General features: G+C 42.9%; 2 protein-coding genes across 2 annotated transcripts in view; both read left to right on the top strand.

Annotated features, from left to right (window-relative positions):
• The window catches only part of LOC135558895 (E3 ubiquitin-protein ligase NEDD4-like), a 43822-nt gene that overhangs the window by 5631 nt on the left and 10696 nt on the right, over positions 1-27495 (top strand). The window contains 6 exon segments of the mRNA XM_064993105.1: positions 13488-13541; positions 25216-25266; positions 25736-25797; positions 26188-26284; positions 26858-27021; positions 27179-27299. Of these exon segments, the coding sequence (XP_064849177.1) occupies positions 13488-13541; positions 25216-25266; positions 25736-25797; positions 26188-26284; positions 26858-27021; positions 27179-27299 (549 nt within the window).
• On the top strand, positions 19203-25209 carry LOC135558904 (E3 ubiquitin-protein ligase NEDD4-like). Its single transcript, XM_064993118.1, has one exon. The coding sequence runs from the start codon at positions 20018-20020 to the stop codon at positions 21440-21442; it is 1425 nt and encodes a 474-aa protein (XP_064849190.1). The 5' UTR covers positions 19203-20017; the 3' UTR covers positions 21443-25209.

Here is a 27495-nt window from a genome sequence, read left to right as displayed (position 1 = left end):
CTGTGCCGGGTGGAGACTATAACAGAACATGGCCAAGATATTCAAATGTTCATAAATGACCAGCATGGTCGAATAATAATAAGGCAGACCAGTTGAAACTGGAGCAGCAGCACGGTCAGGTGGACTGGGGACAGCAAGGAATCATCATGTCAGGTAGTCCTGGGGCATGGTCCTAGGGCTCAGGTCCTCCGAGAGAGAGAAAGAAAGAGAGAAGGAGAGAATTAGAGAACGCACACTTAGATTCACACAGGACACCGAATAGGACAGGAGAAGTACTCCAGATATAACAAACTGACCCCAGCCCCCCGACACATAAACTACTGCAGCATAAATACTGGAGGCTGAGACAGGAGGGGTCAGGAGACACTGTGGCCCCATCCGAGGACACCCCCAGACAGGGCCAAACAGGAAGGATATAACCCCACCCACTTTACCAAAGCACAGCCCCCACCCCACTAGAAGGATATCTTCAACCACCAACTTACCATCCTGAGACAAGGCTGAGTATAGCCCACAAAGATCTCCGCCACGGCACAACCCAAGGGGGGGGGCAACCCAGACAGGATGACCACATCAGTGAATCAACCCACTCAGGTGACGCACCCCTTCCAGGGACGGCATGAGAGAGCCCCAGTAAGCCAGTGACTCAGCCCCTGTAATAGGGTTAGAGGCAGAGAATCCCAGTGGAAAGAGTGGAACCGGCCAGGCAGAGACAGCAAGGGCGGTTCGTTGCTCCAGAGCCTTTCCGTTCACCTTCACACTCCTGGACCAGACTACACTCAATCATATGACCCACTGAAGAGATGAGTCTTCAGTAAAGACTTAAAGGTTGAGACCGAGTCTGCGTCTCTGACATGGGTAGGCAGACCGCTCCATAAAAATTGAGCTCTATAGGAGAAAGCCCTGCCTCCAGCTGTTTGCCAATTTTGGGGCTTCACCATGTTTCATTGAAATGTACAGCTGTGTGTCATCCGCATAGCAGTGAGAGTTAACATTTATGTTTTCGAATAACATCCCAAGAGGTAAAATGTATAGTGAAAACAATAGTGGTCCTAAAACGGAACCTTGAGGAACAGCGAAATTTACAGTTGATTTGTCAGAGGACAAACCATTCACAGAGACAAACTGATATCTTTCCGACAGATAAGATCTAAACCAGGCCAGAACTTGTCCGTGTAGACCAATTTGGGTTTCCAATCTCTCCAAAAGAATGTGGTGATCGATGGTATCAAAAGCAGCACTAAGGTCTAGGAGCACGAGGACAGATGCAGAGCCTCGGTCCGATGCCATTAAGATGTCATTTACCACCTTCACAAGTGCCGTCTCAGTGCTATGATGGGGTCTAAAACCAGACTGAAGCATTTCGTATACATTGTTTGTCTTCAGGAAGGCAGTGAGTTTATTTATTTTTATTTTACCTTTATTTACTAGGCAAGTCAGTTAAGAACAAATTCTTATTTTCAATGACGGCCTAGGAACAGTGGGTTAACTGCCTGTTCAGGGGCAGAACGACAGATTTGTACCTTGTCAGCTCGGGGATTTGAACTTGCAACCTTTCGTTTACTAGTCCAACACTCTAACCACTAGGCTACCCTGCGCAACAGCCTTTTTTAAATTTTTGAGAGGAATGGAAGATTCGATATGTGCCGATAGTTTTTTATATTTTCTGGGTCAAGGTTTGGCTTTTTCAAGAGAAGCTTTATTACTGCCACTTTCAGTGAGTTTGGTACACATCTGGTGGATAGAGAGCAGTTTATTATGTTCAACATAGGAGGACCAAGCACAGGAAGCAGCTCTTTCAGTAGTTTAGTTGGAATAGGGTCCAGTATGCAGCTTGAAGGTTTAGAGACCATGGTTATTTTCATCACTGTGTCAAGAGATATAGTACTAAAACACTTGAGCGTCTCTCTTGATCCTAGGTCCTGGCAGAGTTGTGCAGACTCAGGACAACTGAGCTTTGAAGGAATACGCAGATTTAAAGAGGAGTCCGTAATTTTCTTTCTAATAATCATAATCTTTTCCTCAAAGAAGTTCATGAATTTATCACTGCTAAAGTGAAAGTCATCCTCTCTTGGGGAATGCTGCTTTTTAGTTAGCTTTGCGACGGTATCAAAAAGGAATTTCGGATGGTTCTTATTTTCCTCAATTAAGTTAGAAAAATAGGATGATCGAGCAGCAGTAAGGGCTATTCGGTACTGCACGGTATTGTCTTTCCAAGCTAGTCGGAAGACTTCCAGTTTGGTGTGGCGCCATTTCCGTTCCAATTTTCTGGAAGCTTGCTTCAGAGCTCGGGTATTTTCTGTGTACCAGGGAGCTAGTTTCTTATGAGAAATGTTTTTAGTTTTTAAGGGTGCAACTGCATCTAGAATATTGTGCAAGGTTAAATTGAGTTCCTCAGTTAGGTGGTTAACTGATTTTTGTCCTCTGGCGTCCTTGGGTAGACAGAGGGAATCTTGAAGGACATCAAGGAATCTTTGTGTTGTCTGTGAATTTATAGCATGACTTTTGATGTTCCTTGGTTGGGATCTGAGCAGATTATTTGTTGCATTTGCAAGCGTAATAAAATGGTGTTCGATAGTCTAGGATTATGAGGAAAAACATTAAAATCCACAACATTTATTCCATGGGACAAAACTAGGTCCAGCGTATGACTGTGACAGTGAGTGGCTCCAGAGACATGTTGGACAAAACCCACTGAGTCGATGATGGCTCCGAAAGCCTTTTGGAGTGGGTCTGTGGACTTTTCCATGTGAATATTAAAGTCACCAAAGATTAGAATATTATCTGCTATGACTACAAGGTCCGATAGGAATTCAGGGAACTCAGTGAGGAACGCTGTATATGGCCCAGGAGGCCTGTAAACAGTAGCTATAAAAAGTGTTTGAGTAGGCTGCATAGATTTCATGACTAGAAGCTCAAAAGACGAAAACGCCATTTTTTTTTGTAAATTGAAATTTGCTATCGTAAATGTTAGCAACACCTCCGCCTTTGCGGGATGCACGGGGGATATGGTCACTAGTATAGCCAGGAGGTGAGGCCTCATTTAACACAGTAAATTCATCAGGCTTAAGCCATGTTTCAGTCAGGCCAATCACATCAAGATTTTGACCAGTGATTAGTTCATTGACTATAAATGCCTTTGAAGTAAGGGATCTAACATTAAGTAGCCCTATTTTGAGATGGGAGGTATCATGATCTCTTTCAATAATGACAGGAATGGAGGTGGTCTTTATCCTAGTGAGATTGCTAAGGCGAACACCGCCACGTTTAGTTTTGCCCAACCTAGGTCGAGGCACAGATACAGTCTCAATGGTGATAGCTGAGCTGACTACACTGACTGCTAGTGGCCAGACTCCACTTTGCTGGCAGGCTGGCTAACAGCCTGCTGCCTGGCCTGCACCCTATTTCATTGTGGAGCAAGAGGAGTTAGAGCCCTGTCTATGTTGGTAGATAAGATGAGAGCACCTCTCCAGCTAGGATGGAGTCCGTCACTCCTCAGCAGGTCAGGCTTGGTCCTGTTTGTGGGTGAATCCCAGAAAGAGGGCCAATTATCTACAAATTCTATCTTTTGGGAGGGGCAGAAAACAGTTTTCAACCAGCGATTGAGTTGTGAGACTCTGCTGTAGAGCTCATCACTCCCCCTAACTGGGAGGGGGCCAGAGACAATTACTCGATGCCGACACATCTTTCTAGCTGATTTACACGCAGAAGCTATGTTGCGCTTGGTGATCTGACTGTTTCATCCTAACATCGTTGGTGCCGACGTGGATAACAATATCTCTATACTCTCTACACTCGCCAGTTTTAACTTTAGCCAGCACCATCTTCAGATTAGCCTTAACGTCGGTAGCCCTGCCCCCTGGTAAACAGTGTATGATCGCTGGATGATTCGTTTTAAGTCTAATACTGCGGGTAATGGAGTCGCCAATAACTAGAGTTTTCAATTTGTCAGAGCTAATGGTGGGAAGCTTCGGCGTCTCAGACCCCGTAACGGGAGGAGTAGAGACCAGAGAAGACTCATGTCCAACCAATGTCAAAATATATTTTTAAACACCTGATTCCCTAGCCTATCTCTTATCTTCATCCTTTGATTGTTCTATTGAACTTAATCATATAAAGTAAACAAGTTGTATTTGACGAACGCACTCATATATTCTACAGGCGTTGCGGCCTATTTGGCCCACCTTACCAACGTGGCAGTGTCAATAATGGCTTCATTTAGCAAGAGGGCCTGTTTTAACAGAAACACATTTCATTTTCCAGTGGTCATGAAATTCCTGGGGGTAGTGACTTTAGTTACAATGCCCCTGTGCGCCCCTTCCCAGCTCTGCCAGGTGGTTTTCTGACGTATTTTAGTTATAGATCACTCTCTCTGTTTTAAGCATTGAGAGGAAATACACCTATGTTTTGAAAATATTTATGAGAAATATTTGTACAAAAAAATGGTATTGTTAGTTCTGTGTTAAATTTAATTGAGCTTTATTTAACTAGGCAAGTCAGTTAAGAACAAATTCTTATTTTCAATGACGGCCTAGGAACAGTGGGTTAACTGCCTGTTCAGGGGCAGAACGACCTTGCCAGCTCGGGGGTTTGAACTTGCAACCTTCCGGTTACTAGACCAACGCTCTAACCACTAGGCTACCCCAGGGGGCAGGGTAGCCAAATAGGATGGGTTTTGTAATTAAAGCTGGGTGTCAGCAGATGGAGGATCCAATTCGCTTTCATTAGTCCAGTCAGCGATGGATTGAAACAGTAGCCATGTTTGGTGCGAAACCTACCAGTTTTCAAGGACCTGTTTGTGCTTTGTCTTAGCCAACCAGCCAGAATACCACAGGGCTATCTTTGCTTGTGAGTGGAGCTTGATTTTAGCTTTGACAGCTGACATTGGTCACCGGCCATTTGTGGTGCTGAGGACTGTGCTATTGGGGAGTGGGCTTCCTCCAAATATCAATCAATCAAATGTATTTATAAGCCCTTCTTACATCAGCTGATGTCAAAGTGCTGTACAGAAACCCAGCCTAAAACCCCAAACAGCAAGCAATGCATTTGTACAATCATGGCCAAAAGTTTTGAGAATGACACAAATATTAATTTTCAGTCTGCTGCCTCAGTTTGTATGATGGCAATTTGCATATACTTCAGAATGTTATGAAGAGTGATGAGATGAATTGCAAAGTCCCTCTTTGCCATGCAAATGAACTGAATCCCCAAAAACATTTCCACTGCATTTCAGCCCTGCCAGAAAAGGACCAGCTGACATCATGTCAGTGATTCTCTCGTTAACCTCTTGATGCTATGGGGGCGCTATTTCATTTTTGGATAAAAAGACGTGCCCGTTTTAAGCGCAATATTTTCTCACAAAAAGATGCTCGACTATGCATATAATTGATAGCTTTGGAAAGAAAACACTCTGACGTTTCCAGAACTGCAAAGATATTCTCTGTGTGTGCCCTAGAACGTGAGCTACAGGCAAAACCAAGATGAAACGGCATCCAGGAAATCAGCAGGATTTTTGAGGCTCCGTTTTCCATTGTCTCCTTATATGGCTGTGAATGCGAGAGGAATGAGCCTGCCCTTTCTGTCGTTTCCCCAAGGTGTCTGCAGCATTGTGACGTATTTGTAGGCATATCATTGGAAGATTGACCATAAGAGACCACATTTACCAGGTGTCCGCCCGGTGTCCTGTGCCGAAATTGGTGCGCAAACCTCAGCTGCAAGTATTTTTCCATGGAATTCAGAGAAGAAAGCAGGCTTCCACGAACGATATATCAATGAAGAGATATGTGAAAAAACACCTTGAGGATTGATTCCAAACAACGTTTGCCATATTTCGGTCGATATTATGGAGTTAATTCGGAAATAGTTTGACGTTGTTGGTGACTGACTTTTCGTTTCGTTTCGGTAGCCAAATGTGATGTACAAAACGGAGCGATTTCTCCTACACAAAGATTCTTTCAGGAAAAACTGAACATTTGCTATGTAACTGAGAGTCTCCTCATTGAAAACATCCGAAGCTCTTCAAAGGTAAATGATTTTATTTATTTGGTTATCTGGTTTTTGTGAAAATGTTGTGTGCTAAATGCTACTCAAAATGCTAAGCTAGCTTTGCATACTCTTACACAAATTAGTGAATTGCTATGGTTCAAAGCATATTTTGAAAATCTGAGATGACAGTGTTGTTAAGAAAAGGCTAAGCTTGAGAGCAGGCGCATTATTTTCATTTTATTTGCGATTTTCAGAAATCGTTAACGTTGCGTTATGCTAATGAGCCTGAGGCTTTATTCACGATCCCGGATCCGGGATGGGGAGTATCAAGAGCCACAGGTATGAGTGTTGACGAGGACAAGGCTGGAGATCACTCTGTCATGCTGATTGAGTTCGAATAACAGACTGGAAGCTTCAAAAGGAGGGTGGTGCTTGGAATCATTGTTCTTCCTCTGTCAAACATGGTTACCTGCAAGGAAACACGTGCCGTCATCATTGCTTTGCACAAAAAGGGCTTCACAGGCAAGGATATTGCTGCCAGTAAGATTGCACCTAAATCAACCATTTATCGGATCATCAAGAGCTTCAAGGAGAGCAGTTCAATTGTTGTGAAGAAGGCTTCAGGGCGCCCAAGGAAATCCAGCCAGCGCCAGGACCGTCTCCTAAAGTTGAAGGTACAGATTTGGACTGCTGAGGACTGGGGTAAAGTAATTTTCTCTGATGAATCCCCTTTCCGATTGTTTGAGGCATCCGGAAAAAAGCTTGTCCGGAGAAGACCAGGTGAGCGCTACCATCAGTCCTGTGTCATGCCAACAGTAAAGCATCCTGAGACCATTTGTGTGTGGGGTTGCTTCTCAGCCAAGGAAGTGGGCTCACTCACAATGTTGCAACTTCTCCCAACCATCCAGGAACAGTTTGGTGATGAACAATGCCTTTTCCAGCATGATGGAGCACCTTGCCATGAGGCAAAAGTGATAACTAATTGGCTCGGGGAACAAAACATAGATATTTTGGGTCCATGACCAGGAAACTCCCCAGACCTTAATCCCATTGAGAACTTGTGGTCAATCCTCAAGAGGCAGGTGGACAAACAAAACCCCACAAATTATGACAAACTCCAAGAATTGATTATGCAAGAATGGGCTGCCATCAGTCAGGATGTGGCCCAGAAGTTAATTGACAGCATGCCCGGGCGGATTGCAGAGGTCTTGAAAAAGAAGGTCTTGAATATTGACTCTTTGCATCAACTTCATGTAATTGTCAATAAGTCTTTGACACTTATGAAATGCTTGTAATTATGCTTCAGTATTCCATAGTAACATCTGACAATATCGAAAGACACTGAAGCAGCAAACTTTGGAAATTAATATTTGTCATTCTCAAACCTTTTGGCCACGACTAGAAGCACGGTGGCTAGAAAAAACGCCCTAGATAGGCCAGAACCTAGGAATAAACCTAGAGAGGAACCAGGCTATGAGGGGTAGCCAGTCCTCTTCTGGCTGTGCCGTGTGGAGATTATAACAGAACATTGGCAAGATGTTCAAATGTTCATAGATGACCAGCAGGGTCATATAATAATAATCACAGTGGTTGTCGAGGGTGCAACAGGTCAGCACCTCAGGAGTGAATGTCAGTTGGCTTGTCATAGCCGAACATTGAGAGTATCTCTACCGCTCCTGCTGTCTCTAGATAGTTGAAAACAGCAGGTCTGGGACAGGTAGCATGCCCGGTGAACAGGTCCATAGCCGCAGGCAGAACAGTTGAAACTGGAGCAGCAGCACGGCCAGGTGGACTGGGGACAGCAAGGAGTCATCACGCCAGGTAGTCCTGAGGCATGGTCCTAGTGCTCAGGTCCTCTGAGAAAGAGAGAATTAGAGAGAGCATACTTAAATTCACACAGGACACCGGATAAAACAGGAGAAATAATCCAGATATAACAGACTGACCCTAGCCACCTGACACAAACTACTGCAGCATAAATACTGGAGGCTGAGACAGGAGGGGTCGGGAGGCACTGTGGCCCCGTGCGACAATACCCCCGGACAGGGCCAAACAGGCAGGATATAAACCCACCCACTTTGCCATTGCACAGCCCCCACACCACTAGAGGGATATCTTCAACCACCAACTTACCATCCTGAGACAAGGTTGAGTATAGCCTACAAAGATCTCCGCCACGGCACAACCCAAGGGGAGGGTGGCGCCAACCCGGACAGGGAGATCACGTCAGTGACTCAATCCACTCAAGCGATGCACCCCTCCTCAGGACGGCATGGAAGGGCACCAGTAAGCCAGTGACTCAGCCCCTGTAATAGGGTTAGAGGCAGAGAATCCCAGTGAAGAGAGGGGAACTGGCCAGGCAGAGACAGCAAGGGCGGTTCGTTGCTCCAGAGCCTTTCCGTTCACCTTCACACTCCTGGACCAGACTACACTCAATCATAGGACCTACTGAAGAGATGAGTCTTCAGTAAAGACTTAAAGGTTGAGACCGAGTCTGCGTCTCTCACATGGGTAGGCAGACCATTCCATAAAAATTGAGCTCTATAGGAGAAACCCCTGCCTTCAGCTGTTTGCTTAGAAATTCTAGGGAGAGTAAGGAGGCCTGCGTCTTGTGACCGTAGCGTACGTCTTGGTATGTACAGCAGGACCAAATCGGAAGATAGTTAGGAGCAAGCCCATGTAATGCTTTGTAGGTTAGCAGTAAAACCTTGAAATCAGCCAGTGTAGAGAGGCTATCACTGGAGTAATAGCAGCCGTTTTTAGCACTAGTTTCTGATTTTTGCAATGTTACGTAGATGGAAAAAAATCTGTCCTTGAAACAGTCTTTATGTTCGTCAAAAGAGAGATCAGGGTCCAGAGGAACGCTGAGGTCCTTCAGGTTTATTTGAGACGACTGTACAACCATCAAGATTAATTGTCAGATTCAACAGAAGATCTCTTAAATAGAAATCAGAAGCTTGAAGCTTGCCTGAGTTTATCCGCATAGACAACTCATGTTTTACAGACCCCTCATAACATGGCTGGGCTCGTTCTTACTCAAATCTGGTCATGACTCAATCATGACTCAATGCATAAACACTCAACTTATTTACAGTAGGAAGTGCTCGGGATGTTTTCACAATTGTAACTATTTACATATTTTCTATTTACATTATTATGAAAACCCTCAGTCCTCTACACAATATTGTGCTGCTGGTGCCATGGCCCATAGCAGTCTCTTTCTGCTGTAAAGCAAAGGTTTACTGAACAGGTGGTGCAGGTGATGGGGCATTTCCTGTGACAAAGGGCACAACCACGTCTCCCTACTGTGCCCTTTTTGCCCAGATTAATCTGGGCAGGTGAACACCACTGGTTGGAGCAGAAGGGACAGAGGTAGAGGGGACAGAAGGTGCTACAGTGGACTTGCTGTAGTTCGCAAGCTCCTGGATGAGCAGCTCCCTGAAGGCTAGCTGTGAGATGGGGTGCTGCCCACATCTCTTAGCCATTTCCTTCTGGAGGATGAAGGCATTCACTACTTTTTTGTGGTCCATGCCCCGGCACCGTCCTTCACATGCCTGACGACGTGATCTCCACCGAAGGACTTGTGGATACTGGAGCACATGACCACCTCTCTGGTATCCATCCACTTCACAAAGAGCAGGCCATCTTCACGGACCATCGCATGGTACCCCACTCACGAACACTTTGTCCAAGTTGAATGAGACGGAAATCATGACGCAAGCGGTTTACAAATGTTTTGCATTAGGCAATAAAAATGGATTTTATCAAACATTCACTGTGTAGCTAGGACACTTGGCATTGCCACCAGAGGAAGACCTTCAATGGTAAGCAATTTATTTTATTATTTCTGACTCATGACGCTAATGCTTGGTTGGAAAATGATAGTAATACTTGTGTGTGCGTGGCGCCGTCCTCAGAAAATGGCATGTTTGCTTTCGTAGTAACTGCTTTTTGAAATTTGACACAGCGGCTGTTATAATAAGACATTCATCTTTTAAATGATGTAAGATACATGTATTTACAACAAATGGTGTATTTAGAATGTTAGCTCTCTGCAGTTTCAAAGGATGTTGGCCTGGTGGGACGTTAGCGGCCCCATTCATTCTTTCCTTTACATGGATCAGTCGTCCTGGTCCCTTTGCAGAAAAACAGCCCGAAAGCATGTGTTTCCACCCCCATGCTTCACAGTAGGTATGGTGTTCTTTGGATGCATCTCAGCATTCTTTGTCCTCCAAACACGACGAGTTGAGTTTTTACCAAAAAGTTATATTTTGGTTTCATCTGACCATATGACATTCTCCCAATCTTCTTCTGGATCATCCAAATGCTCTCTAGCAAACTTCAGACGGGCCTGGACATGTACTTGTTTAAGCAGGGGGACACGTCTGGCACTGCAGGATTTGAGTCCCTGGCGGCGTAGTGTGTTACTGATGGTAGGCTTTGTTACTTTGGTCCCAGCTCTCTGCAGGTCATTCACTTGGTCCACCCGTGTGGTTCTGGGATTGTTGCTCACCGTTCTTGTGATCATTTTGACCCCATGGGGTGAGATCTTGCGTGGAGCCCCAGATAGAGGGAGATTATCAGTGGTCTTGTATGTCTTCCATTTCCTAATAATTGCTCCCACAGTTGATTTCTTCAAACCAAGCTTCTTACCTATTGCAGATTCAGTCTTCCCAGCCTGGTGCAGGTCTACAATTTTGTTTCTGGTGTCCTTTGACAGCTCTTTGGTTTTGGCCATAGTGGAGTTTGGAGTGTGACTGTTTGAGGTTGTGGACAGGTGTCTTTTATACTGATAACAAGTTCAAACAGGTGCCATTAATACAGGTAACGAGTGGAGGACAGAGGAGCCTCTTAAAGAAGTTGTTACAGGTCTGTGAGAGCCAGAAATCTTGCTTGTTTGTAGGTGACCAAATGCTTATTTTCCACCATAATTTGCAAATTAATTAATTAAAAATCCTACTGTGATTTTCTGGATTTTTTTTCTTTCTCATTTTGTCTGTCATGGTTGAAGTGTACCTATGATGAAAATTACAGGCCTCTCATCTTTTTAAGTGGGAGAACTTGCACAATTAGTGGCTGACTAAATACTTTTTTGCCCCACTGTATGTGCAAAAGTACTATCTGACAACTCGATGAAACCTTCACTCTTGCGTAGACATTTAGAAACAAAATGTTCCAATTTGAAAAATAAGCCACAGGAGTTTTTTGAACAAGATTTAAGATGACTATAAAAGCAACAGATACCATTAATAAGAAGGGTCAAGAAGCATCTTACATGGTGAGCTACCGAGTGGCTAGGACAGGCAAGCCCCATACGAATGTGGAGGACTTTATTCTTCCTGCTGCTGCGGATATGGCTGGGACAATGCGGGGGGAAAAGGCAAAATAAAACTATAGAGGCAATGCCTTTATCAAACAACACTGTTTCACAACACATCAGTGACATGGCATGAGATGTTTTGAAACAATTACTGCTTCGCATACAAGCCAGTGAATTGTATGCGTTACAGCTGGATGAGTCAACAGGCGTGGCGGGCCTGCCACAGCTCCTGCTATATGTCTGTTATGTTTATGGCGGGTCAATTAAGGAAGACCACCTCTTCTACTAACCACTGGAAACCAGCACAACAGGAAATTATATTTTTAAAGTACTGGACAGCTTTGTGACATCAAATAGACTTTGGTGGTCAAGATGTGTTGGTATCTGTACTAATGGCGCAAAAGCCATGACAGGGAAACATAGTGGCGTGGTAACGCGTGTGCAAGCAGTTGCTCCCGACACCACTTGGGTACACTGCAGCATCCACCGAGAGGCACTTGCTGCCAAAGGAATGCCTGACCGCTTGAAAGATGATTTGGACACTACAGTGAAAATGGTTAACTTGTTTAAAGCAAGGCCCCTGAACTATTTTCTGCACTATGCAATGATATGGGCAGCGACCATATAACGCTTTTACAACATATAAAGTGGACTGGTTATCAAGTGGCAAAGTATTCACACTTTTAAAAAATTGATAGACGAGCTTAAAGTTTTATTTTCTGGCCTGAATGATCTGAAACTTGGATTACAGAGACTCTGCAACTATATTCAATGTGCGGGACAGAATTGAGGCTATGATTAAGAAGTTGGAGCTCTTCTCTGTCTGCATTAACAAGGACAACACACAGGTCTTTCCATCATTGTAGGATTTTTTGTTTGTCTGTAAACTTGAGTTCATTTGCAATGTCAAATGTGATATAGGGAAGTACCTGAGTGAGTTGGGTATGCGGGTACTTTCCTGAAACGGATGACACAAACTGGATTCGTTATCCCTTTCATGCCCTGCCTCCAGCCTACTTACCGATATCTATCTGAATGAGAGAGCCTCATCAAAATTGCAACAAGCGGTTTTGTGAAAATTTAATTTAATCAGAAGCCACTGCCAGATTTCTGGATTGGGCTGCGCTCAGAGTATCCTGCCTTGGCAAATCATGCTGTTAAGACACTGTTGCCATTTGCAACCACGTACCTATGTGAGAATGGATTCTCGGCCCTCACTAGCATGAAAACTAAATGACTTAAATGTAATGTAAATGTAAAACTAAATACAGGGACAGACTGTGTGGAAAATTATTTGACTGAGACTCTCTCCAATACAACCCAACATTGCAGAGTTATGTGCATCCTTTCAAGCACACCCTTCTCATTAACCTGTGGTGAGTTATTCACAATTTTCGATTAACAAATAAGATTATATATTTAAGATGGTTAAATGAAAAGCAAAATGATTGATCATTATTTGTGCCCTGGTCCTATAAGAGCTCTGTCACTTCCCACGAGCAGGATTGTGACACAAACTCACTCATTCTTATGTTTAATACATGTATAGTTTGCGTGTGTGGCAGGCTTACAATGATGGCAAAAAAACAACATTTGAGAGTGCGCTGACCCTGGTACCAGAGGGGGTACTCAGATGGAGGTTGAATGTTTGAAGGGGTACAGGACTATAAAAAGTTTAGGAACCACTGGTCTCGACGATGTCGCCGGTGTTGATGTTCTTATTTCTATGTGGATTTTCTTTTGACTTTGTAATCAGATTACTTTGAATCTTCACCTAGTTTTGAGACCTCTTAGGAAATTGCTCAGTAGATGTTTCCACTGCCTCTGTGGGTGTTTGTGACAGGCTATACAGCATAGCAATTCTAACTGTTTTCATGGTATGTGAGCTCTGAGCAACATGAGGTCAAATGTCATGTTTCCACATACCAACGCATTGTGTGGGCCACAACAGAGATGTTTAGAGGGTACACCCAATTCTAAAGAAACATTCAATTTGAACTTGGAAACCAATAGTAAAAAGGTCAAGTGCTATACCTAATGAAAGTAAACGATTTGTTGTGATTGACAGAAACTGGGGTTCTTCGGAATATACCATGTTGGGGAAATTAAGTAGGGGTTGTTGTTGATTTAATCTGTTGATGTTCTTTGACCCATTTATTGATGTCGATCTTTTCTCTTTCAGGTTCATCCCAGGAAGCATCGGCTGTTGCTGGAGGTGTTCGATGAGAATCGTCTGGTAAGTCATTACGATATTCCTTCAGTATGTCCAGGCCTGTGGTTTTGACACTGCCACCACCGCTGCTGACTCACTTTACTGGAAGTGGAAATGATCTTGAAGGCAGAGACATAGTGATTGTTATTATAATCCTGTACTTATGTTTTACCGTTTAGCACTTTATGCATCTAGTTCCCCTATTTGGAGGTTCATAAGTATTTAGACCAATTCACCTATGTGTATTAAACTAATCCGAGGCTAAGTATTTGGTCCCATATTCCTAGCACGCAATGGTAAAATCAAGCTTGTGACTCTACAAGCTTGTTGGATGCATTTGCAGTTTGTTTTTGTTGTTTCAGATTATGTTGTTCCCAATGAATGGTAAGTAATGTGTTGTCATTTTGAAGTCACTTTTATTGTAAATAAGAATAGAATATGTTTCTGAACACTTCTACATCAACCCCTTACACTTGTGGAAATTGGCCTATATGGATAGTGCCAAATTGAAATGAAGAACAATGAAAAGCATTTGCATGACCATGTTAGCAATTGGGGCAGCAGGGTAGCCTTGTGGTTAGAGCGTTGGACTAGTAACCGAAAGGTTGCAAGTTCAAACCCCCGAGCTGACATGGTACAAATCTGTCGTTCTGCCCCTGAACAGGCAGTTAACCCACTGTTCCTAGGCCGTCATTGAAAATAAGAATTTGTTCTTAACTGACTTGCCTAGTAATATAAAGGTAAAAAAAAAAAGAGAGAACACTTTTGAGATTATGGGGAAATGATCAAGCCAAAGGTGAGGACACAACAGTTCACCTGACACAAGACTGAATCCAAACATTACACTTTTGATTTTATGTGCATTTTACATTTACTGTACATTTTTCATAGCCTTTTTCAATAACGAAAATCTGAAATTACACTCGATACATTCAGTAACATAATAAGAATATTCATTGGCATTTTGGAGTAGGTACAATATATTAAGAAAATATTACAAGGGTTGAGTGAGAGGTCAGTGGTGTTTCCAAGTGGCCACACACCACTCCAGTGTGCACAGTTCCTAAGTCACTTCAATGCACTTTTATGATATAGTTGAAGGAACCCTTAACTATAAGGTCATTTTTTGAGCTCTCCTGGATTTGCTATTGAGGAACTGAAGCAAGCCCACTTGTAGTTTTTTCTGTGGAACACAGCCCTGTGTCCCAACCATCATACATTATTGTTGTATACGCAATCAAAAAACTTTCCATTTATAAATCGCAATTTGGGACAGAGGGCATCATTTGAAGGCTGATTCTATTGCCAACATGGCTAGCTAAGTTATAAAAGATGATCTTAGTGTTAGGCTTTCAAAAGGCACTTCAGAAGTTGAATGCATTTAAGTGCGTGTTCTGCTGCAAATTTTCTTCACAATACGACAAACACTCTCATTGTGTCCAGAACAACCCATGGTATAACGCATGTCATCCTGTAGCTGTGGATCAAACATAATGGTCATAAACGTTGATAAGGTAAATGACACGAGTTTTCAGATATGGACATGTGAAGTGCACATTTGGACTGTTGAGTGTGTGGTTTGCTTCTATAACATCAACGTGGTATTCATTATGATCCTCAAGGGTTCAACTTTCAGAACACATTGACGACTCCTGATTTACAGCATTATCCTCACTCAGACGACAAATGTGCAAAAGTAGACCAATTACTGGGAGGGACGGGGGCATCTTCTTGTCTCGTGCAGCTCTGTGAACTGTAAAAGCTGAGCTCTGACGTCATGTCTAGCATGTTGCTGTACAGCCACTGGTTTCCAATTTTGGTGCTTATCAATTATAAAATCTGCCACTTTCAACATGTGGAAAGGGTTATTCTGGATGAATGTATCGTGAATGAGAAAGTTACAAAGGCATAAATATAATACCCCCCCCCCCCAAAGTATGTATTGGGGGTATGATGTTTGGGCCTCTAACTTTGTCATTTCATGATTCATTCATGATTATCCATAATCATGGTAGCATCCACATTAGTACTGAAGTGTTCGGAAACATATTCTATTCTTATTTACAATGAAAGTGACTCCAGAATGACACAATACATTGTTTACCATTCATTTCTATTGGGAACAACAATCTGAAACACAACCAAAACAAATTACAAATGTATCCAACAAGTTTAAAGAGTCACAAGTGTGATGTAGTCATTGCGTGCTAGGAATATGGGAACATATATTACACTTTTCACTAATTTAATACAGAAGTGCATTTTTCCAAATACTTGACACCTTAAAATGGGGGGACAAGATATAAGAAGTGCTTTAATTTCTAAACTGTAAAATGGATATGTATGAAAATAACCTCAAATGAAAGGTAACATTTTGTGCTCTCGCCTCAAATTAAACATTTGAGCTCAATTCCAAAATGCTGGAGTATAGAGCCAAATGAAAGGTTTCAGCTTCACTGTCCAAATAAGTACGTAGGGGAGTGTAAATGTGGTGAGTTATCGCTTGATTCATTCTGACAATGGTCAGAATAACTTTTACTCCACGAATAGGCCTAGTTTATATTCAAGTACGCCAACACTGAGTAGGCCTACCTGTTTGTATTGCTACCTTCCAGGTGTATTTGGCTTTCATTTGGTTATTTCTGGTCTCTGTAATTGTCACATAGACATATTTTGAATGACCCAGTTACCTCTATTTCATGAGGTCTACTGAGCAGCATCAATACATTAAACTAACTCAAGTATGACCAAGCAGTGATTTGTTTTAGTAGTGTTATGGTTTGCCAACGGCCACATAGCTGAACTGCTGACTAAGACCCAGGATAATCTCCCTTTTAGTTCTAAGTGTGTAAAATTGTGCATACATGGGGCCTCGTCCAAACTTTAGACACGCCATGTAGGCCTGATTCAGACTTTCAGACTTTGTAAATTATAATTCATTGATATCAATAGATTTGCGCAGATCTTAACATATTGTACATGTATACAATATATCAGTGTTGATACTAGAGGTCGACCGATTAATCGGAATGGTCGATTAATTAGGGCCGATTTCAAGTTTTCATAATCTGAAATCGGTATTTTTGGACACCGATTTGGTCGTTTTTTTTTTGTTTTTTTTTTTACACCTTTATTTAATCTTGATTTAACTAGGCAAGTCAGTTAAGAACACATTCTTGTTTCCAATGACAGCCTAGGAACGGTGGGTTAACTGCCTCGTTCAGGGGCAGAACGACAGATTCTTACCTTGTCAGCTCGGGGGGGAATTCAATCTTGCAACCTTACAGTTAACTAGTCCAACACTCTAACCACCTGCCTCTCACTGCACTCCACGAGGAGTCTGCCTGTTACGCGAATGCAGTAAGCCAAGGTAAGTTGCTAGCTAGCATTAAATCTTATAAAAAAACTATCAATCATAATCACTAGTTATCTACACATGGTTGATATTACTAGTTTATCTAGTGTGTCCTATGTTGCATATAATCGATGCGGTGCGTATCGTTGCTCCAATGTGTACCTAACCATAAAATCAATACACAGAAGTATATATTTTTAAACCTGCATATTTAGCTAAAAGAAATCCAGGTTAGCAGGCAATATTAACCAGGGGAAATTGTCAGTGTATATGCAACAGTTTGGGCCACCTAATTTGTCAGAATTTTACGTAATTATGACAGAACATTGAAGGTTGTGTAATGTAACAGGAGTATTTAGACTTATGGATGCCACCCGGTTCCGTATTTCACTGAAAGAATAAACGTCTTGTTTTCGAGGTGATAGTTTGTGGATTCGACCATATTAATGACCTACGGCTCGTATTTCTGTGTTACCATGTTATAACTAAGTCTATGATTTGATAGAGCAGTCTGACTGAGCGATGGTAGGCACCAGCAAGAGCTCATAAGCATTCATTCAAACAGCACTTTTGTGCGTTTGCCAGCAGCTGTTTGACTTCAAGCCTATCAACTCCCGAGATTAGGCTCGTGTAACCAATGTGAAATGGCTAGCTAGTTAGCGGGGTGCGCGCTAATAGCGTTTCAAACGTCACTCGCTCTTGGAGTTGGAGGGGTTGTTCCCCTTGCTCTGCATGGGTAACGGTGCTTCGAGGGTGGCTGTTGTCGATGTGTTCCTGGTTCGAGCCCAGGTAGGAACGGGGAGAGGGACGGAAGCTATACTGTTACACTGCCAATACTAAAGTGCCTATAAGAACATCCAATAGTCAAAAGTTAATGAAATACAAATGGTATAGAGAGAAATAGTCCTATAATTCCTATAATAACTACAACCTAAAACTTCTTACCTTGGAATATTGAAGACTCATGTTAAAAGGAACCACCAGCTTTCAAATGTTCTCATGTTCTGAGCAAGGAACGTAAACGTTAGCTTTCTTACATGGCACATATTGCACTTTTACTTTCTTCTCCAACACTTTGTTTTTGCATTATTTATACAAAATTGAACATGTTTCATTATTTATTTGAGGCTAAATTGATTTTGATGTATTATATTAAGTTAAAATAAGTGTTCATTCAGTATTGGTGTAATTGTCATTATTACAAACAATTAATCGGAATCGGCTTTTTTGAGTCCTCCAATAATCGGTATCGGCGTTGAAAAATCATAATCGGTCGACCTCTAGTTGATACTTTAGTGGCTCTTGATACCCCCATGCCCATCACGGGTTGTTGTGGGAATAGTCACTATGTGGTGCGACGTGGGCGCCCTGACTGCGTCAGTCTCAACTGGTGAGTCATTATCACATCCAGCCTGTGCCACTTTCATAGCATTACAGTATGGAACTGACCTACTGCAGGCCAGGCTGACAGTAATGCCCCAGAATAGCCCCAGCCTCACACAATAGCTTTTAGTTGATATGGAGTGAAATGTCAATGACAGCATATTAAATTAAACCAGCTACTGGCTGTTATATGAGGTGTCGAATGACAGGTGATGCCACATATATCCCTTTGTGTTTCAAAGCTGCTTTATACATGAAATTATGCTCTCTATAGTTGCCTAGTTTTGTGCCGAGCTACTGTAGGAGTGAAGTTTGTTTGTAATAGGTATGAATGTTTAAACGTTAAAATTAAGTTGGGATCAATCATTTTAATAAAAATCGCCAGCCGATAAGCTTTTATTTTAATTTATTTTTTCCACAAAATTCAAATCACAGTGCAGTTACCACAAAACATATTACTTTCTGTAGACAGTAGGCTATAAAGGCCTGGGGAACGTTAGGAAGAGTCGAACTTTATGAATTTTTATTGTTTTAACGGAAAGTTACATGTTTTTCATTTGTCACATCCCTCGTTTGTAGATAATTTTTTATTACATTTTCCAGCCCTTTGTTCTTTTTCAGTTCTTTGTTTTTGGACAGTGCCATCAGCTGAAGCTTTCATGTCTTTATCCGCGCTTCAATGTGCTGCCGAGGGACTCAAGCATTCAGTTATTGTGCTTGCTGACTTTTGCAGTTTAACTACCAGTATCTTCCCTACATATTTCCCCGGCCACGGTGGTTTCCCAGTATGGATGCTATTCGTTTTTCTGCACCTTACATGTGGAACAATCTCAAACACCCTGAAATTGGGGGAATTTGTGCCTCTAGGGCTTTTCAGACTGCTGTTAGGGGACCCTTCATTAATGAACTTATTTGTATTTTATGATTGCATTGTGTGTATGGTTTTGTGTGTATGATTGTGTAGGTTCGTTTTTTATGATGAACCTGTATATTGTGCTTTTTTGTCATACCCCCATGTATATTTTTATCTACAGGGCTCATCTGTCAAAATAGTGATACAAAAAAAGTGTGTGTGTATTAGGACATCCATTCCTCAGTTTCATATAGAATTATGCTGAAACTCATTCCTCTTGATTTCCTGTAATTCAATACCAGTGGGTAAAAATATGTGTGGGGGCACAGCGCAGGAGAAACATTAGAAGCATAGCTGCTGCTGGGAGCCAGTAGTGCCAGAGTCTTGAGTGAGTGGCCTGAAACAGAAATGAACAGTTCTCCAGTCTGAGATGCCGAAGAGACTCCTGTGTTCTTGTTTCTAGTGAGGCGACCAGGAGGAGTGGGGCTTTTGGAAGAGGCAGGGGGGTGTCGGACACGGTCTGTCTATATTTCAGAAGGCACAGTTGCAACAAGGCTGAGGTTTGGCTGGAATGGGAGTGAGTACTGCCCTTTAAAGCCTTGGTGCAGCTCTCTGTGACTGGGTTAAGTTCAGTTCCATAAAGAGGCAGACCACTGGGGTTACTTCAGTCTGAGGGGATTGTGCGTTTGGGTCGTGGCTCCACAGAAGAGTGCCTGACCTCCAATGACTACTAGCCTTACAGAGCAGCCCTGAGAGGAATGTAGATTGTCAACCGAGGTATTTTGGTTATGTGCAACAGCTAATGATTGTAATCACAGAGCAGAACGGGACTCTGAGAAGTTTTTCCTCCCCAGCAGTTTTCTTGCCATGCCACGCTCACTGTCTCCCAGAGATTAGAGCGTTAGACGAATGGCACGTCGGCTCCGCTTGCACTTTGCGTTGAGAAGAAGCAACACGGATCCTCTGTCAGAGAGCCTGAGCAGCCATGGTGAGGAGAGCGGTCTCTGTGTGTCAACCCGCAGCCCCGCAGAGATCCTAGCGCACAGCTCTGTCCAAATGAAGGTGATTCCAGGGAAGCTAGCCTTGGCTTTGCCTCCCCTGTCCCCGGAATACGGTAATTTACAGCGCTACTCATCCGTATTTATACCCAAGGTGAACACCGTCAGCAAGAAGAGTACTCTGCAGATCTCCCTGCAGCCCCGTGGCAAGCTGAATGGAGAGTTGGAGAACAGCACTGAGGGCGGGGAGCCAGGGGTCTGCGATGTGGGAGCAGGCAGTGGCTCAGACGGGGTATCCTGTAGCAGCAGCAGCAGCACGGCCAGTGACGCAGGCTACTGCAGCAGCAGCAGCAGCATCTTTGAGCCAGAGTTCCCAGATCAGCGTAGGGCATCCCATGATAGAAGTCTGCCCCGTAGGAAAGCCAGGGTCCCTCTGAGACGCTGCTCCTCCCTGGTTATATTTCCAAGGAGCCCCTGTAATACACCACCAGCCTCCCCGGTCAGCCCTGTGGCACTACCCGCCTTGCCTCTAGCCAGGGGCTCCTACCAGACTTCTCACCAGCTCCAGTTGTCCCCCAGTGAGCCCCCGCAGGAGGACGAGACGGGGACATCAAAAGCGTCCATCGCCACGGCGATGAACGGCCTGCGACTCTCTAAGAGCAGCTTTCCATCAGCGGAGTTCAGAGACACCAGGCCCATGGTGCATTTTAACATTCCCCTTCCAGATAAACCTAAAGACAAAATGGAGGAGTGTGAGAAGACTGACCACTCGGCTACCTTAGACAGACCGTGTCGCGACAAGGCCGACCTATCGGCAAATTTAGACCAACACTCCAGTGTGCTACTGCACTTTGCCCACCAGCGACCAATATCTGGGAAGGCATCTAGAAACAGAACAACCGTCAATGTTGAATGTCCTGAATCTCCAACCCAGGCCCCTCAGTCGGAGGGTGAATGTTGCCCTCGCCACATTAAGCTGTTTCGCAGCACCTCTGCTTGCTTTCTCCCCTCAACTAAACTTTCAGAGAGGAGCCACATTGCCGGTCTTGCAGACAATGGAAATGGACAGGAAATGCCTGAGGAAAACCATTGTCATCACGCCTTACAAAGGAGCTTTTCTCTGGAAGTCCCCTACCATAATACTGGTATTTCATGTCACGTTTCCAACCAAAAACTATCTAACTCTCCACATGTGCACATCCATGTGTCCCACGGCTCTGGGGCAAGGGTCTCTAGCCCTGTCATTGATGTAAACACTAACCACAAAAGGGATCACATACAAAAGAGCCCTGCAAGAAAGACCACGGTGAGTTTTTTCCTTCACTGGGTGGGGTAGGATAGGAGCTTAGCAAGGCTGAGAATAGAGAGAAATTAGGCCTATGCTTTGGCCAAATGTAGTAGAACGGGTGGTACATTTATTGGTTAAATTATAGAATTTATGTTTTCAACTGTGTAGTGTGATAGTGTATTGGCTCATTGTGGTTGGTCTGTATTTGAACTATTTCACTTCTAACCTCAATAAATAGAGATTGTGGTATTCACTAAGTGGGGTATTAATGTTGTACTTGTTATGTTCGTCACCCATAAGATGGCATATCTGAAATGCTCCATTAGATTCCATTTGAAATATGTTATGCTGTTTAGTAAAGCAGCAAACCTACTCTCTAAGAGAGATTGATAAGAGTTTGTGTGTAACTTTCAATGATGTCCATTTGATAATGCTACCTCCTTAATTGCTCAGTGCTCAGTCTGTACCCTACATGTTTCTCTGTTTACTCAGCCTTTGGGCTCCCTGCGAGCAAGCAGGAGCAAAGTTCAGTAACTGAGAAGACAGCTACAGCTAAGTCATGCGATTAACAAGCCCAATGTGGACAAAAATGCAAAGGTATTCAGGTGTATAACAGTAAACCATTAACATACTTGCACCCAGCAAAATGCTAAAAGAGAAAGAAAAGAAAGGCTCCCTCTTGCGATACTTGTCTGCGGCGGCCTTGCGAGTGTTTCTGTACACACGTGCTTTGGTTAAGAGGGGTTCTCTGTTTTTATTATTCTATTAATGCTTTGAGTAATCAGTTTAAGTATTTACCCCTGACTAAATTTAGTTGTGGGAAAAGCAGGGCCCCCCCTCTCGCTATAAATAAAGCTCCTCTGAAATATTCCCCCCGACTCCAGATAGTCTGTCCCGCTGTTGCCTTGGCCAGCCCTATGAATTCAAATTGAACAACGTGATACTAGAGTAGCGCTCATTTATGCCAGCCGTCCGCAGGCCTGGGGATCATGTTATGTGGGTAGAGGGTGTTTGGAGACGAAGCCTTTTACAGTAAAAGGATGGTGTGTTCCCTTCCTCGCGGGTCCCCCTGCTAGACCGTGTTTGTAAAGCATCATGTGTCAGTCCTTCTCCCCCTCTATCACTCATGTTCCCTTGCTCCCTCTCCCTCTTTGCATTTAGCAGCTTGTCAAGTAAGACCTGCACCAGCAATTAGCCAAAGCTACTATCTTTATAACAGCTGAACTCTTATATAATCTCATTTAGGACATGAGAGACCCTCCGCTGCATACCTCTTGCTTAAGCCCAGCAGGTCATAAGCATCTGTGCTCCTGTTTTATGACTTATTTTAATCCAGTGATAGCCTCCTAGTAAAGCTCCTCTGGAAACATAATCTGAATAACAGTTGCAAGATGTGTTTATTACATTTATTCCACAGGACACTTTTGTTGACATTTTTGACTGGTATATTCTACTTTTATTAGCTCCAATCAGTACTGTTGCCAGGAAATGGCTTGTGCTATTTAAAGAGGGCTGACTGATACCATATGTTCCTGTATTTTGACACTGTTAGTCTCAAAGTAAGAGTTCTCTCTGATGTAGGGAAAACTAGATACTCAAAACGCTGGTGTATGTGTAGCCTGTCAGTGGAGCGTGAAGAGAAGGTAGACAAAGGTGTGCTGACAGAATTGTGCCAGAATTAGCCACGCGGTGAGAGCTTTGGAGTCCGAGGCGAGCCCTCATGGCCTCCACTGTGGCTACATCTCCTCCCTCCTTACTTACTTTCTCTCTGTCTCTTTCCCACTCTCTTCTTCCCTCTGCCTCTCTGTGTTCCTTGCCTATTTCTTGTGAGCTGACCAGATGCCTTTTGGACATTGACAAGGCTAAGCACCATCTTGATATGAGCCCTGATACCTCACTGAGCCTGATAAGTGACCATTTCTCCTGATCAGTCAATACACCTTAACCCTATTTGGCTGTTTAAAGGGCAAAAGAGTAGCAGCCCCAGAATCATGATCAGCAGCTCCGTGTTGTGGCCAAACACAGAGGATAAACAAGACACCTAGCATAAGAATGAGGAGAATGAGATGAATGACAGTCTCATAATGTAAACATTGAATCTCCCTAATCATGACGATCAGTCCCCAGGCAGTGAAGTTCAACAGAGCTCAAAGGTCATGCTCGTTTTTTGCATCACATCTGAGTGTTGTCCTGGATAATGCAAGAATGACTTGCTTTTCCTTCCAAGGTCGTGTAAAGATACTGTACAGTAGTCAGAAGATACTGTACAGTAATCAGACTATCGATAATGAATAACAGGTGACCGAATGCGTTGTTCCCTCTAATTTTTGCAGCACTGAGCAAATTTAAGGTCTGCTGAGAGCAAACTTCAATGTGAAAATTCTGTGCAACTTCCTTTGTGAACACTGAGGTTGTACACCCTTTAATTTACTATTTTAATAGTGACCAGGTAGGCTACTGTGACTATTTGATAATAATCTAGCCCTACCAGAGTGGCCTACCATAAAAAAACTATGAAGAAAATGCATCACATAACATTTTAACATGGAAATAGCGGTTCTATCATTCAGCCTACAGAAGCAGCCAATGTGTAGTGTTCAATGTAGGCCTACATTCCTTGAGACTTTTGGAAAAAAAAACATGCAAGCTTGGCATTAACCTGTTTATCCACTTGTCCTTCAGATGAGGTGACTGAACATTTTGTTTGATGCAAGAAACCACTTTACAAAATAAAATATATTATTATCCCCATACCGTTATTACAGAGAATCAGACAAATTATGCTACCCTCTGCCTATTGGCTACTTAGCTTATTCAAGCCTTTTTTTTTTAAATACAACACTGGCCATTTAGGACCAAAAAAAAGCTCTTTCCCTAACTCGCTTTTCAAAGATGGCTAGAAATGTTCACATTTTGTGCTCTTGTAGGAAGCAATCACTCCCACATTTCTGACGACAAATTAGCTATAAATTGGCTAATAAATCACTAACTAGCAAAGAATATGACCAAATGTTCACACGTGGCTACATGCAGCTCTCGCTTTGATCTCAAAACAAGTGCATAATAATCATTCATGCACTTCATGCACTCAAAGTGAATGGCACAAATCCGTATATGGCAATGGTAGATTTGCATATAGGTCTACTGCAGCTCTGATTTGGTTATGGCGCACGTAGTGTGCAGGCCTGAGTCGTGCCTGCCAATGCAATAGAAATCCTACTCCGATGTGCTCTGCCAACAAAATCTCTTGCGTAGTTAGTTTTGCATAATAATTATTGCGTAATTCATTTTATTTTGTTATGTTGCATTGAAAGTGGCTATTGCATTGATTCAAAATGCACGCAGAGACGTACAAATGCTATCCATGAGTTCATCTGACTCTGAGGAAGTGGATAAAGGGCTTCATTGCTAGAATCCTGACGTTTCCATTTAACTAGATATAATTTTTCCAGATAGGGTCCCCAGCATTTTCTGATGTCAATTTGGGGTTGTGTGCAGTGCCATTTTTTTGGAACACCTTGTCTAATAGAACTATGTGTATAATGTGCCAATGAATACATTTACAACTAAATCATCCATGAGGGCTGATGGCACGTGCTGTAAAGGTGACTGTATCATGGAAAAAGATTATCTATCTTGGCTAGTCGTGTTTGTGTGTGTGTGTGTGACTCATACCTTTTGCACTTGAGACGTAGGTAGGTAGGTGTGTGCGAGCCGGCAAACATGCCGATACATTGTAACCACTCCCTTTTTTGTTGGACTGACTCATGAATGACTACTGTACATGACTCCCCATTACAATCTCTTATATCCTTCCGCAGACACGTGATGACTTTCTGGGGCAGGTGGACGTGCCATTACACCAGATACCGGTGAGTCAAGTGCAAGGAAATTGTTTATTTAGCACTTGCATAATGTATGTGGAAACCAATTTTCCTAAATCAACATGTTTCCAATCCCACATCTAAAGGAGTAGGCTATTCTGTGCTGTTTGGTGTTCCATGTTCTCCATTAAATATAATTTGTTGGAGATCTGTACACTTTACATAGTTATCTTCACCCATGAACTCTTCATAGGCGCACTCATGTAAACATACTCCTAAACATACCCCTCATGTTCCACAACGTTGTCCATAGTTATGGAAATACAGTCCTCCATGTTTCCTACCTTTAGATGGCATTTACAGTAGACCTAGTGTACATCTGTCCACTGCCTATACAGGACTTGTTTACTGTTCATATATTATACAGTTACTGCGTGCATAGATGTTATACAGCAAATATCTTTATAGAACATTTCAACTGGTTTTTAAATACTTTTATTTTTGTTTCTTTTTTCAGACAGAAAATCCTAACATTGAAAGGCCATACACATTCAAGGATTTTCTACTTCACCCGAGAAGGTTGGCATTATTTCATGATTATTCAAGCTGCTTATCCTTCCTGGTTTAACATGGATTTACTTTGTGACATTTTTATCACATTCAGCCTCTTGGCATTGCATAAATTAATTTGAATAATATCTTGAGTTCCATTCCAGTGAGTTTGTCTAACATTCAATAACCTTATTTCCTGAGGTGTATAAATTAAGCTCAAATAACATGAGGTACATATTGATTTTACCTCGGAGAAAGCTCAATTTCATGTTTGAGTCCGTCACAATGATAAATTGTTCGAATTACATTTATTGTGTATTTGATACACCTAAGAGGCTCACATTACTCTCATTTAGAAAGTGCACTGTTTTCCATGTAATTTTTTTTGTAAAGTGTTCACTTTTTGTTTTGATGTAGTCACAAATCCAGGGTCAAGGGTCATCTCCGTCTGAAGATGACCTACCTACCCAAAAACAACTCAGAGGATGCTGCAGAACAGACTGAAGACATGGATGTAAGACCGCCACCCACCCAACCTACCCCTATCTCCAGCCCTCTGTCCCCCTGACCCCCTGATATTGAATATTCCCACGCCGTCACCCCCCTCCTCCTTTGATTAGACTGTGTCTAATCTACGTGCCTTGGCTGTTGCTCAGTCGGCGTGCTTCAGTATATACATGTAACGGCATATTGGTGCTCAGAGCCAGGAGAAAAGACACTAGGCTTTTTTTACCAATGTCAAGCCAAGATGGCTGATTGCCTGCCATCTCCCTCCTGATGTAGTTTTGATAAAACCAGCCTGTCATCATTCTTGAACATGCTTAATGTAAGCAGTGGCTAGGAACACCATGTCCAAAAGGCCAATCTATATTTGTCTCACCATGGGTCCATGGCCTTTGATGAATATGCTGACATCTTCCTTAGAATTATTTGAAGCCACACTTCAATAAATTACAAGTCCCTATGATTGCCACTGAATTTTCTGAGTACTGGCCAAGACCTTGTTTGACTTGAACAAACGTATGTAGAGGATTTGGGCAATGTTGACATCTGCATGTGCCGTGTAACAATTGTTTTTGTTATGCAGCCCAGCTGGGAGTTTCTAGAGGGCCAGGACATGTCCGGTCCCAGGCACAACCACCTGCTGCCTGCAATGCCCCCTGGCTGGGAGGAGAGGCAGGACAACCTGGGCAGGACCTACTATGTCAACCACGAAACCAGGACGACACAGTGGCACAGGCCCATAGTACAGTAAGTCTGGGGTTCTCCGGTCATGTCCTTTATTCTGACAGCTTGAACTTAATCTAGCACTATTTCAACACAATGGTAGTATTGGAATACACTAACACCTGGTTGTTCAAGAGATGAAAAGTTGACTGTGAGTATGTATGTGTGTTTCCCTGTGTAGAGACAGCCAGGTGGAGGCAGAGCAAAGGCAGAACATCCACATGGAGGCCCAGCACGCCTTCACCGCCCGCAGGCAGATCTCTGACCAAGAGGACTCCAACGACAGACACGAGTCTCCTGAGGTAACTTTCAAGTCAATCGAAGTTCAATTAATATATTGAAAAATTCACATTCAAGTTTAATGACACTTTAAATTCATAAATGGAATTACAGTTATTCTCCTGAATTAGATATTGAAATGGAGACGAGACTCTATTATATCCTTTTGCGGTCTCTGGTACGATTATGAAACAACTGTACGTGGTGTGCAGTCCAACT

The sequence above is a fragment of the Oncorhynchus masou genome, chromosome 2 (genome assembly GCF_036934945.1).
Source record: "Oncorhynchus masou masou isolate Uvic2021 chromosome 2, UVic_Omas_1.1, whole genome shotgun sequence".
Classification (NCBI taxonomy): domain Eukaryota; kingdom Metazoa; phylum Chordata; class Actinopteri; order Salmoniformes; family Salmonidae; genus Oncorhynchus; species Oncorhynchus masou.
Note: the sequence above shows the minus strand (reverse complement) of the source record. Positions and strands in the feature narration are given on the sequence as shown.